General features: G+C 46.9%; 1 protein-coding gene across 1 annotated transcript; it reads left to right on the forward strand.

Moving 5' to 3' along the window:
• The first annotated feature begins 5,249 nt into the window (after positions 1-5,249).
• Calr (calreticulin) lies at positions 5,250-11,142 on the forward strand. The gene is made up of 9 exons (XM_052728527.1): positions 5,250-5,416; positions 5,776-5,877; positions 6,071-6,274; positions 7,934-8,028; positions 8,118-8,327; positions 8,410-8,523; positions 8,690-8,833; positions 10,227-10,319; positions 10,414-11,142. Exons 1-9 carry the CDS (start codon positions 5,326-5,328, stop codon positions 10,609-10,611), a joined length of 1,251 nt encoding a protein of 416 aa, XP_052584487.1. The 5' UTR covers positions 5,250-5,325; the 3' UTR covers positions 10,612-11,142.
• The last annotated feature ends 1,263 nt before the right edge of the window (positions 11,143-12,405 follow it).

Below are 12,405 nucleotides of genomic sequence, written 5' to 3' on the forward strand. Positions count from 1 at the left end.
AGTCCAGCAGTCACTTTCCTTTGTGTTCTGCATGTCCGGTTTAGACAGTAACTGTCAACAGTTGGGGCAAGGACAGTTTCTTTTCTTTTTCTTTCTTTCTTTTTTTTTTTTTTTTTTTTTTTTTTTTTGGCTTTTTGAGACAGGGTTTCTCCGTGTAGTTTTTGGTGCCTGTCCTGGATATCGCTCTGTAGACCAGACTAGCCTCGAACTCACAGAGATCTGCTTGGCTCTGCCTCCTGAGTGCTGGGATTAAAGGTGTGCACCACCACTGCCCGGCAAGGACAGTTTCTTACCCATATAGCTAGCTTTGCAACACTGAAAGCAAACTCCATATGGAGGTTCTTCGATCCTCATCATCATTTTGTGAAGTAGATTGATGCTTCCAGGAGCAGACATGTCTCACTGTCATGACAAGCCTTAGGTTATTAAACATCTTAAATGCCATATTCTGTAGATCTCTGAAGTGTTTGAAGATCACCTATCTAAAATATATCTATTTAACCTTGAAAACATAACATAACTACAAGTTTGATTATTATATATGGTTAACTACTAACCTGTATTTTGTTTTCTTTTTGTTTTTCAAGACAGGGTATCTTCATGTTGTTTTGGTGCCTGTCCTGGAATTCATTCTGTAGACCAGGCTGGCCTTGAACTCACAGAGATCCATCTAGCTCTGCCTCCCAAGTGCGCCGCCACCACCTCATCTGTATTTTTTTTTTTTTTCTTTTCGGTTTTTTGAGACAGGGTTTCTCTGTGTAGCTTTGCGTCTTTCCTGGAACTCACTTGGTAGTCCAGGCTGGCCTTGAACTCACAGAGATCCGCCTGGCTCTGCCTCCTGAGTGCTGGGACTAAAGGCGTGCGCCACCACCGCCCGGCTCATCTGTATTTCTTAATTATACATTTTTTTTTTCGAGATAGGGTTTCTCTGTGTAGCTTTGTTAATTATACATTTTTAAATGAACTGCATAAGGACAATACCCCAAACAAGAGTAGAAACACATATAGTATAACAAAAATAACTTTAAATTTGTATCAATGTAGGCAGATTATATACCACAATTCATACCAATGTAAAATATTTGAGGTTAAAAGTTGTCTTTTTATCCTATATTCCTATATCCCCTCTAAATGATGACAAACATCCATAACCCACTGAATGACCAAAAAACCACCCCACTTCTTGGGAATGTGGGCGTTGTATTCTCTAGACTGCTTCCTGTTGTTTGTTGGTGACAGTATCTCCAGGAGACCCTGAGAAAATTGAGACAATGGTCAAGTCCTGGGAAAACTAATTGTAACATTTATTGTCCAGTCTCAGAACTGTTCCCATGCAGAGGGATCAGTATGTACATCACCGTCTTGTAGTTTTTCCTTAGTTTATTTCTTTATGTCTGTAGTCAAGATATTCAGGGGGTCTCCCCAGATCAAACCTGATCTCTATTAACCTTGAAGGAATCCATGGCCTTTTGTTTCCTGTGAAAACAAAAGCATAACCTCTCCCAAGTGCTGGGAATAAAGGCATATGCCACCACCACCCAGCTGGTATCAATAATTTAGGTGTGGATCATGCCTTGGACTTTTTTCCTAGTGTAAGAATAGAACCCAGAACCTCATGCTTTTTAGGCAAGAACTCTGTCACTATAGGACATCCCCAGTTCTAAGACACTCTGATAAGTAATGTTCATCAACATTGTCTGAGCCTGTTACACATCATTTTTAGTCCTCCCCAATTCCAACCCTATAGCCAAATCCCGTATTCAGGATTCATTAGTTTAGGCCCCCTCTCTCCTCAGTTCAAAATAACTTCTTTCCCCCTAAGGCTTATGTTAGTTTTTTTCTTCTGTGACAGGGTCTCACTATGTAACCCTGGCTGACCTAGATCACTCTATGTGGACCACCAGACTGGATTGGAATCCACAGAGATCCACTAGAGCCCTTGCCATCCCAGGGCTGGGATCAAAAGTCTGCTGCCATCCCTGGTTTTCCTTTAAAAAGTGTTAGTATAGTTTCTGTGTACTAGAGCACACGAGTGGAGGTCAGAGGACAGCCTTAAGGACTTGGTTCTTGCCTTCCACCTTACCTGAGGCAGGCTCTTTTTTGCTGCTGGGTTGCATGCTAGCTGGTCTAGAGCTTCTGGGTAATCCTCCTGTCTCTGCCTTCCATCCTGCTGTAGTAGTGCTGGGTTTAGATGTACATTACCACATTCAACTTTTTAAAAACTTTTCATTTCATTTTATTTGTATAGGTGTTTTTTCTGCATGTGTGTCTCTGTACCATTTGCATGCTTCGTGACCACAGAATAGGGCTTCAGATCCCCTGGAACTGGAGTTACAGATGGTTGTGAGGCTTCATATGGTGCTGGGAATGTGGGTGGGGTCATTTAGAAGAGCTTAACCACTAAGCCATCTCTCGAGCCCCCCAGATCCAGTTTCTCTTGTGGTTTCTAGGATTGAATGTGGGTCCTTAAGCTTTCCTGGTTAGCACTTTTTTTTTTTTTTTTTTTTTTTTGAGACAGGGTTTCTCTGTGTAGTTTTGGTGCCTGTCCTGGATTTCACTCTGTAGACCAGGCTGGCCTTGAACTCACAGAGATCCGCCTACCTCTGCCTCCAGAGTGCTGGCATTAAAGGAATGAGCCACCACTGCCCGGCTGCTGGTTAGCACTCTTATTTACTGCACCATATCCCTGGTTCCTATTTTACTTCTTTTTAAGTAAAATATATAAAATATAAAAATATTTTGTTTGTTTCACTGTGTAGCCCTGGCTGGCCTGGAACTGTGTAGATTAGGCAGGCCTCAAACTCATAAAGATCTATCTGCCTCTGTGTCCTGAAATACTTTTTTTCCCATGTGTGCACAAGTGTGCAAGTCTACAGAGACCAGAAGAGGCCCTGGATCCACTGGAGCTGAGGTTGTGCACCACCTGACATGGTTGCTGAGAACTGAACTTGGGAATCTCTGGAAAGCAGCAAGTGCTCCTCCACTTCCTTTCTAGTCCCTTATTTTACTGTGCTGAGGCCCAGTCTCCTGTATCCAAAGCTGACCTCAAGCTCACTAAGTAGCTGAGAATGGCTTTGAACTTTTGACCCCTTTTTGATCCCTGCTTCAACCTCTTGAGTGCTAGGACAATAGGCATACCCATTATATTTTGTTTATGCAGTGTTGAGGAGGAACCCCAGGGCTTCACATATGTAAGCAAGCACTCTACCAATTGAGATACATCCCCAGCCATACTTAATTTTTATTTTTTCTATGTGTGCATGCATGTAGAAGCCAGAGGTTGACCTCAGGTGTTGTTCCTCAGATGCTGTCTACCTTTTTTTTTTTTTTTTTGGTTTTTCGAGACAGGGTTTCTCTGTGTAGCTTTGCGACTTTTCCTGGAACTCACTTGGTAGCCCAGGCTGGCCTCGAACTCACAGAGATCCGCCTGGCTCTACCTCCTGAGTGCTGGGATTAAAGGCGTGCGCCACCACCGCCCGGCTTGCTGTCTACCTTTTGTTTTTGAGACAGAGTCTCACTTTGTAGCTCTGGCTGGTCTGGAACTCAAGATTCTCCTTGGTCAGCCTCCTAAATGCTGGAATTATAAATGTGCATTTGGGCTAGGTGGTGGTGGCACATGATTTTAATCCCAGCACTAAGGAGGGACAGGCGGGTGGAACTCTATGAGTCTGAGTTCAGTCTGGTCTACAGAGCTAGTTCTAGGACAGCCAGGGCTACACAGAGAAACCCTGTTTCAAAAGGAAAAATGTGCATTTGAGGGTAGTATGGGCTACACAGTGAGACTCTGTCAAAACTTCCAGAAGAAGGATGTATCTCAACCCCTAGAGGGCATGCACAAATCCCTGAGTTCCATTCCAAGCAACAAGTGTATTAACCATAAAGCAGGAGTGGCACAGGACAGGAGGGAGAGTCATCACAGATCTGTCAAGATCACTCTGAACTTCGGTATCCTCTAGAGGGACCTACACCAGCAATACTTAGTTTTGTACACTGCCTGGGGGATGGGGTAGAGCCCCAACTTCTTGACCTCAAGTGTCCTTCACTTTTGAATTTCTCTCACTGAGAAGGAAGCACTCCATTTTTGTAAGGATTCCCTGGGCCCAGTCATAAACCGTCCCAGCGTTCCCATTTCCTCAGTTTAGAAACACCTCCCATCCCCCACTCCCCACAGGTGCGGTCCTTCCTCCTACAGCAGTAGGCAGGGATCTGGCCACGGCCACATGACTTGAGCCCGAGGACTCAAGAGTCAAGGGTCCTGCTTATCGGCCTAGGACTCTTATCACCATAGCCATCTGTGTCCTTTTTTTTCTCCTCAAACGGCACCCCTTGCCCTCTGCCCGTAGCCGTTTAATTGCAAAAGCCAAGTCGTTTGTGGGAGACCACAAAGAAGTGACCCCTCTCATTTCCCAGCTCAGAGTGAAAAATGATAACCCGGTACCTCTCACCCGAGGAAGCACGCTTACGGCCACACCTCTGAGACCTCTGTGTTTCCTGCCCTTAAACCGTGGATAGCCCTAAAAGGTTTAAAAGCATTTCTGCCCGATAGCTCAGGGTCACCCCTCTTGGCCTGTTATTTCAGAGAGGCAAAGCGACTTGCATCATGTCACACAGTAGTAGTCTGACAGGCTGCTGCGGGACCGAAGGAGGAGAAAGCTGACCTTTTCTACTGGCCTGAACAGCTGTGACACTCGAATGCAGTGAAACCCCAGGCTACTGGCACTTGCCCTTATCCTCCACAGGAAAAGCGCTCCATCGGGTGGGCGTTCCCTAAGTGCAGGACAGACAGAAAGTGGCGAGGAGACCTTGCTTCGTCCCTCTGTCCAGAGAGGATGGAAAATGGGCGACGCTGAGCCCGGGGCTTGGTCCCTCACGGTTAACACCTGGGCTAGCTCGCGCGGATTCTTTAAATGACACGAAGGAAAGCCAGGGACTCGCACCAGCAAGGGCGGGGTTGGGCTGAGGCCCGGTCACGTGACTGCGCCCGAGGGGGCTGGCGGCCCCCACCCCACCAGGGGGCGTCCCCCACAACGCGTGGTCGACCCTCATTGGTCCGTGGTGGGACCAATAGAAATCGGCCATCTGGGATCCCAGCGTTCCGAGCCACAGCCTAACCTGCTGAGCCGCCGGGGATGCAATGAGAAGGGACAGCCGTGGGTCTAAGCCAGTCAAAAGGGCCGAGGGGCGGGCTCAGCGGTCGTGTCAGGCTGGTGTGAGAGGTGAGTGCATATAAATTGGGGCCGCGGCGGCCGCGTCCGTCAGTACCGCAGAGCCGCTGCCTGACGATCGTTTTAAAGGGCCCGTGCGACGCCGCCCCCTCGGCCCGCCATGCTCCTTTCGGTGCCGCTCCTGCTCGGCCTCCTCGGCCTGGCCGCCGCAGAGCCTGCCGTCTATTTCAAAGAGCAGTTCTTGGACGGAGGTAAGGTCTGGGCCCGCCTCGAGGCCGCCTCAGCCTCGACGGCCGGGCCCCGAGCCCGGGGCTGCCTCGTCGCGTGTAAATGCAATTACGGTTCAGAGGGCCAACACTGTGGCCCCGGGGGACTAGAGCCGCGGGCGGTTCCTGATGTGCGTCCTTGGGGGACGTGGAAGGCACAGCGGTTTCCCGCGCCCGGAGTTAGGGTTCGTCCAAGGACCTGAAGCCGCTCGAGGTGTCAAGTTCGAGGTTTGGGATGGGAATCCCCCTCCCCGCCCCCACCTGCTTGAGATTCCTGACAGACGTTGGGTATGGGGGCGGGGGTCAGCCGGCCAGCTGATCTGACTGTGCCGCCCCCCCACCAGATGACTGGACCAACCGCTGGGTCGAATCCAAACACAAGTCCGATTTTGGCAAATTTATCCTCAGTTCTGGCAAATTCTACGGGGACCAGGAGAAGGATAAAGGTAAGAGGCAGGGAGTGGGTGTTCAGATCAGGACGATTTCCTGGAGGAAGCTGTAGTCAGCATTCAGAGCTTGGGCTTTTCCCAGGAACCTGGGAGCCAAGGATAGGTGGGGGAAGGAAGGGGAGGTCATCTGAGCCCTTCGAGGGCTAGGGTCCTCGGGTCCCCCTGACGGCACACTCCCATCCCATCACAGGGCTGCAGACAAGTCAAGATGCCCGGTTTTACGCGCTGTCCGCTAGATTCGAACCCTTCAGCAACAAGGGCCAGACACTGGTGGTACAGTTCACGGTGAAGCATGAGCAGAATATCGACTGTGGGGGCGGTTATGTGAAGCTGTTTCCGGGTAGTTTGGACCAGAAGGACATGCACGGAGACTCGGAATACAACATCATGTTTGGTGAGGGGGGACCCCAGCCAGTGCTGACCTCTGCCCGTTGGATAGTGGGCACAGACTGAACTCTTTATATTCAGAAAACTGATCCTCACAACCATAGAAAGCACTGGAATGATGGAGATTTTTGTCCCGAAGGGACAAAACCTTAAGGGTTTTATTATATTGGTTTACTGTTAGTTGGTTTACTGTGTTAGTTGTCGGTTTATATTGTTCATTTGTATGATCATTTCTAGATGTTTCCTAATTTTAGAAATGAAGCCAATGACCGAATCTAAGTCACTGGAAAACCTTTTGAGTGCGTGCATATGTATGTATGTGCATATGTATGTATGTGCATATGTATGTATGTGCATATGTATGTATGTGTATATGTATGTATGTGTATAGGTATGTATGTGCATATGTATGTATGTGCATATGTATGTATGTGCATATGTATGTATGTGTATATGTATGTATGTGCATATGTATGTATGTGCATATGTATGTATGTGTATATGTATGTATGTGCATATGTATGTGCATATGTATGTATGTGCATATGTATGTATGTGTATATGTATGTATGTGTATATGTATGTATGTGCATATGTATGTATGTGCATATGTATGTATGTGCATATGTATGTATGTATATATGTATGTATGTGTGTGTATATGTATGTGTGTGTATATGTATGTATGTACATATGTATGTATGTACATATGTATGTATGTGTGTGTATATGTATGTATGTGCATGTGTATGTATGTACATGTGTATGTATGTGCATATGTATGTGCATATGTATGTATGTGCATATGTATGTATGTGCATATGTATGTACATATGTATGTATGTGTGTGTATATGTATGTGTATATGTATGTATGTGCATATGTATGTATGTGCATATGTATGTATGTTCATATGTATGTATGTGCATATGTTTGTATGTGCATATGTATGTATGTGCATATGTATGTATGTGTGAGCTTGCTAGTGTGAAGGCCAGAGGACAACTTCAGAAATCTGTTTTGTCATCTGGATTCTGGGATTGAATTTGGGTTGTCAGGCTTGGTGGAAAGCACCTGATTTAACTCTGAGCCACTTGCTGGCCCCAGAATGGTAATCTTTTCAGATTTGTCCTGAGTTTAAAATCAGGTCTTTGAGCCTGACATGGTAGCACATGCCTTTAATCCTAGTGCTGGGTGCAGTGAAAGCAGGTGCATCTTTGTGGGTTCCAGGACAGTCAGAGATTACATATATGAGAACCTGTCTCAAAAAAAAAAAAAAAAAAAATCGGGTCTTTATTCCTGGCTAGGTATAGTGGTACACACATGTAATTCCAGCATTTAGACCACTGAAGACTGACGTAGATTATAGTTTAAGGCCAGCCTCAGTTATGTATATCAGTGTCCTTCCTCTGCCAGAAACAAAGTAGGGGCTGGAGAGATGATTCAGTGGTTCCAGAGAACACAGGTTCAGCTCCCAGCACGCAGATGGTAGGTAGTATCAGAATCCTTTATCTTGTTGGGTGACATAAGATCCAGTGCCCACTTCTGACCTCTGCAGGCTCCTGCACATGCATGGTACAGATACACATGAAAGTTGAAGTTAGGTCTTTCATGAAGAGGGATAGAGCCTGCCTTAGTAGACAGCCTGGATATGCTTCTTACATAGGTCCCGACATCTGCGGTCCTGGCACCAAGAAGGTTCATGTCATCTTTAATTACAAGGGCAAGAATGTGCTGATCAACAAGGATATCCGGTGTAAGGTGTGCCTGGGGTAGTCATTTAAGTGGCTGTCATGGGAGGCCCAGGCAGTAGCCTGGTGAAGGGGCTGCTCACCACCTTCCCTCTTCAGGATGATGAATTCACACACCTGTACACGCTGATTGTGCGGCCAGACAACACCTATGAGGTGAAAATTGACAACAGCCAGGTGGAGTCAGGCTCCTTGGAGGATGATTGGGACTTTCTGCCACCCAAGAAGATAAAGGATCCTAATGCTGCCAAGCCGGAAGACTGGGATGAACGAGCCAAGATTGATGACCCCACAGATTCTAAACCTGAGGTTGGTGCTTGAACGGTGGCTCCACCACCATCACAGAGTGGAGGACACCTGAGTTCACTCTGATCTCCATGTGCACTCCTAGGACTGGGACAAGCCTGAGCACATCCCTGACCCTGATGCTAAGAAGCCTGAGGACTGGGATGAAGAGATGGATGGGGAGTGGGAACCACCAGTCATTCAGAATCCTGAGTACAAGGTAAGCCGAGTGGTGGGGTGTGGCTCACTGGAGGGATGCTTGCCTGTGGCTGTCCTTAAAATTGCATTGCAGAAACAAAAACAAGATGGGCTTTGGGGGTCTAAGTAGGGTTGTTGTTTGTGCTGAGGAGTATGTCCACCTCTGCTCATCTGGTTCTCTTCTGCAGGGCGAGTGGAAGCCACGTCAGATTGACAACCCAGATTACAAGGGTACCTGGATACACCCAGAAATTGACAACCCTGAGTACTCCCCGGATGCCAACATCTATGCCTATGATAATTTTGCTGTACTAGGCCTAGATCTCTGGCAGGTGAGGCACAGGAAAGACAAGGATCCCTGGGAAACCTCAAGTTGGAGGATCATACTGGTAGATCTGGAGGGAAGAATAGGCACAGGCACCAACCTCAAGGGGTCCAGACTCCAAAACAGTACATTTTAGGAGGCATTTCCTGTTTTATCTCCTTTTTCTTCACAGCAAAAGAGAAAGTTAGGGGTTTTTGGAGGTAGGGGTTGGGTTTCAAGACAGGGTTTCTCTGTGTAGCCCTGGCTGTCCTGGAACTCACTCTGTAGACCAAGGCTTGGCTTCAAACTCAGATCTGCCTGCCCCTGCCTCCCAGATGCTGTGATTGAAGGTGTGTGCTACCACCACCTGGTGAGAAAGTTGGTTTTATTCTTAATACATTTTTACTTATTTTGCATTTATGTGACTACACATACGGAGGTCATGAAAACTAAGAGAAGTTGGTTCTCTTCATCATGTGTGTCCTAGGAATCAACTCTGGCAGCAAGTGCCTTTATTTTGCCCCACTGAGCACCTTTCTGCAGGGCTACTTTGTTGAAGTACGTGTGCAAAATCTCAAATCGCCCCAATTAGAACTCTGACCACCCTGGCCACATAATGAAACAAGACTAAAAAAAAGAAAAACCTAAAAAAAAACCACTGGTACTGAATTTTTGTCACTGGTATGGTTTCTGTGCCCAGGACTATTCTTGGCATGTGTTAAAGTTAAGTTGGTACCTGAAAAAGTCCCCAGTGTGCCTGTTTTTACAGAGGAAGGAGTTGTGTGAAAAGTGAAGTCAATAGCACAGGTCACTAGGACAGAGGTTTCAGTCCTGAAAGCATAGCTTTTGAACTGCAGTATCCCCAGTGTCATACTCTTTTTTTTTTTAAGATTTTATTTATTTATTATGTATACAGTACTCTATCTGCATGTACACCTGCAGACCAGAAGAGGGCATCGTTACAGATGGTTGTGAGCCACCATGTGGTTGCTGGGAATTGAACTCAGGACCTCTGGAAGAACAAGCAGTGCTCTTAATCGCTGAGCCATCCCTCCAGCCCCGTCATACCATTATTATTATTATTATTAAAGATTTTTGTGGCAGACTGGTCTTCATATATATCCTCAGCTGTCTTGGAATTCACCTTGTAGCCCAATCTGGCCTGGAATTCTTTCCTCCTTGTCTTCCCACTGCACAACCTCCCCCCCTTTTTGGGGGTGGGAGGAACGACAAGGTTTCACTTTGTAAACTGGCTGGCTTGGAACTCTATAAGTAGTCTGGCCTCTGCCTCCTTAGTGCTAGGATTAAAGGCATGTCCTACTACATACACCTGCTACCCCACAGGGTGGAAATAGAGCCCTGTTCAGAGCCAAGGCTGTCAGAAGTCACTGCTGACCATCTGTCTTTCCATTCTTCCCCAGGTCAAGTCCGGCACAATCTTTGACAACTTCCTCATCACTAACGATGAGGCCTATGCAGAGGAGTTTGGCAATGAGACATGGGGTGTCACCAAGGTGAGCCAGGGTTCTTGTCTTACTAGGGGTCAGCTGGAGGGACTGACAGTCAGGTGAGAGCCAGGTACTAAACCGGTGTGGTCCGTCCCCACAGGCTTCTGAAAAGCAGATGAAGGACAAGCAGGATGAGGAGCAGAGGCTGAAGGAAGAAGAAGAAGACAAGAAGCGTAAAGAGGAGGAAGAGGCTGAGGACAAAGAGGATGAAGATGACAGAGATGAAGATGATGAGGATGAGGATGAGAAGGAGGAAGATGAGGAGGATGCCACTGGCCAGGCCAAGGATGAGCTGTAGAGGCCATACCACCTGCCTCCAGGGCTGGACTGAGGCCTGAACACCCCACTGCAGAGCTGGCTGCTCCCAATAATGTCTCTATGAGACTCAGGAACTTTTCATTTTTTTCCAGGCAGGTTCAGATCTGGGGTGGATTCTGATTCTGTTCCCCCCTCCCCCCATTTTTTTTTACTGGTGTTTGTCTTAATTTTCCTTCAGCCCTCACCTCCTGGCTTCTCATTTGAATCAACATCTTTTCCTTGTGTCCCTTTATCTCTCAACCCGTGGTCACTACCCTCCAACTCCATGTGGAGGAAAAGTCCTAGGCTTGATATTTCAATCTGCTCTCCTTCCTGGATCTCAGAGGAGGGCAGGAGAAAGGGGTGGTGTCCCCCCCACCCCCAGCACTGAGGAAGAATGGGGGTCTTCTCATCCCCTTTCTCCCTTGCCCCCAGGACTGGGCCACTTGTGGGGCAGCCAGTTCTGCACAGCTCACACTGAGAGTGTAAGAACTACCAACAAAATTTCTATTAAATTAAGTTTTGTGTCTTCCCTACCGTGTCTCCTTCTCTGGGAGGATGTACGTCAGGGAATCAAAAGTGGCCTTTCGGGGTGCTTGTGGCTCATGTTTGAGCTATTAGAGTTGGCAGAGTCCCACAAAATGACATGGATGTGTGTGTGTGTGTGTGTGTGTGTGTGTGTATGTACACACACACACACACACACACACATATATATATATATATAATCCTGTAATTTCAAGCGGGAGAGCAGCTGTCAGGTTTTGATGCCCGAACTCCCTATAGTAAGTAATTCCCTTGTCCTGGCAACAGACGTGATTGACAGACTGACTGCTGGCTAGAGCTTAGTGACTACTGGGGCAGATATATGAAATGAGCCTTAATCCTAACAGTCTTGTTACAGTGGGGTTCTTGGTCTACTTTCTGAGACTACTGCATAGGATAGTTGTGCAATTTCAAACCTCACATTAGTGGGGTGAATGCTGGTAGCTCATTTTACAGTCAAGGAACTAAATTCAGAGTGACTGGCTTAACCCAAGGGCCCATGTTTCTAGGACTGAGCTGATAGAAAAGGGATTGGTCCAAGGACTGGGTTATGCTCAGTTGGAGAGGGCTTACCTAGCATGCCCTGGCTTCCAGCCATACCACGAGAAAGAAATGGGTTTCAGGGGACTGTGCTTCACTGTTGAGTCACAAGGTTGTCATTTAAACTCCAGTTGGAAAGTAGGCAGAAGGCCTGTGTTCTTAGAAGGAAATTGATCTAGCCCTTTGCCAGAACCTTGCCAATTCTGAAGAAGTCTAGGCTGCTCTGGTGACTCAAGGGAGGCAGGTCTTTGGTGACTGACTGTTCACTGGTGTGGCTAGAAACATTCAGCAAAGCAAGCTGTAAAGTAGTGAGTTGTTAAGTGGTCAGTTTGGCATAAGAGGATGTTGATGCTTTTCATGTACTGTTTACTGAGCGCTTAAGCATAGCTTCACTTTAGCCCCTTAAATCACGCTGGATAAGCTGCCCCAGCCTTCCAAGTCTGACGTTTTCATTACCTTTTAGTATGTGATGGTGGCCTAAGGCTTCTTAAAATAGCTTTTATCTTCTGGAAAAATGAGGGTGCAAGCAAGGGGAATCTATGGAGGGAAGAATTATTGTAAGGAGCCTTGAAAACGTTAAATATTTTTAAGGTGTTTAATGAACGGTCAGTCATTGGAGATTACGAAGAGGTAGGGGACCCATGAACTAGAAGTGAGTCTATCCCCAAAAGTTAATAAGGTAGTCCTTGAAAATGGAGTCACATAAGTT

The sequence above is a fragment of the Peromyscus californicus genome, unplaced genomic scaffold, assembly GCF_007827085.1.
Source record: "Peromyscus californicus insignis strain IS unplaced genomic scaffold, ASM782708v3 Scaffold_8__1_contigs__length_139910024, whole genome shotgun sequence".
NCBI lineage: Eukaryota > Metazoa > Chordata > Mammalia > Rodentia > Cricetidae > Peromyscus > Peromyscus californicus.

Excerpts from the sequence above, each read along its gene's own strand:
- Calr (XM_052728527.1), top strand. The coding sequence starts at position 5,326 with ATGCTCCTTTCGGTGCCGCTCCTGCTCGGCCTCCTCGGCCTGGCCGCC. Across the intron at positions 8,524-8,689 it reads TTCAGAATCCTGAGTACAAG|GGCGAGTGGAAGCCACGTCA; the intron begins GTAAGCCGAGTG and ends TCTCTTCTGCAG. Across the intron at positions 8,834-10,226 it reads TAGGCCTAGATCTCTGGCAG|GTCAAGTCCGGCACAATCTT; the intron begins GTGAGGCACAGG and ends ATTCTTCCCCAG.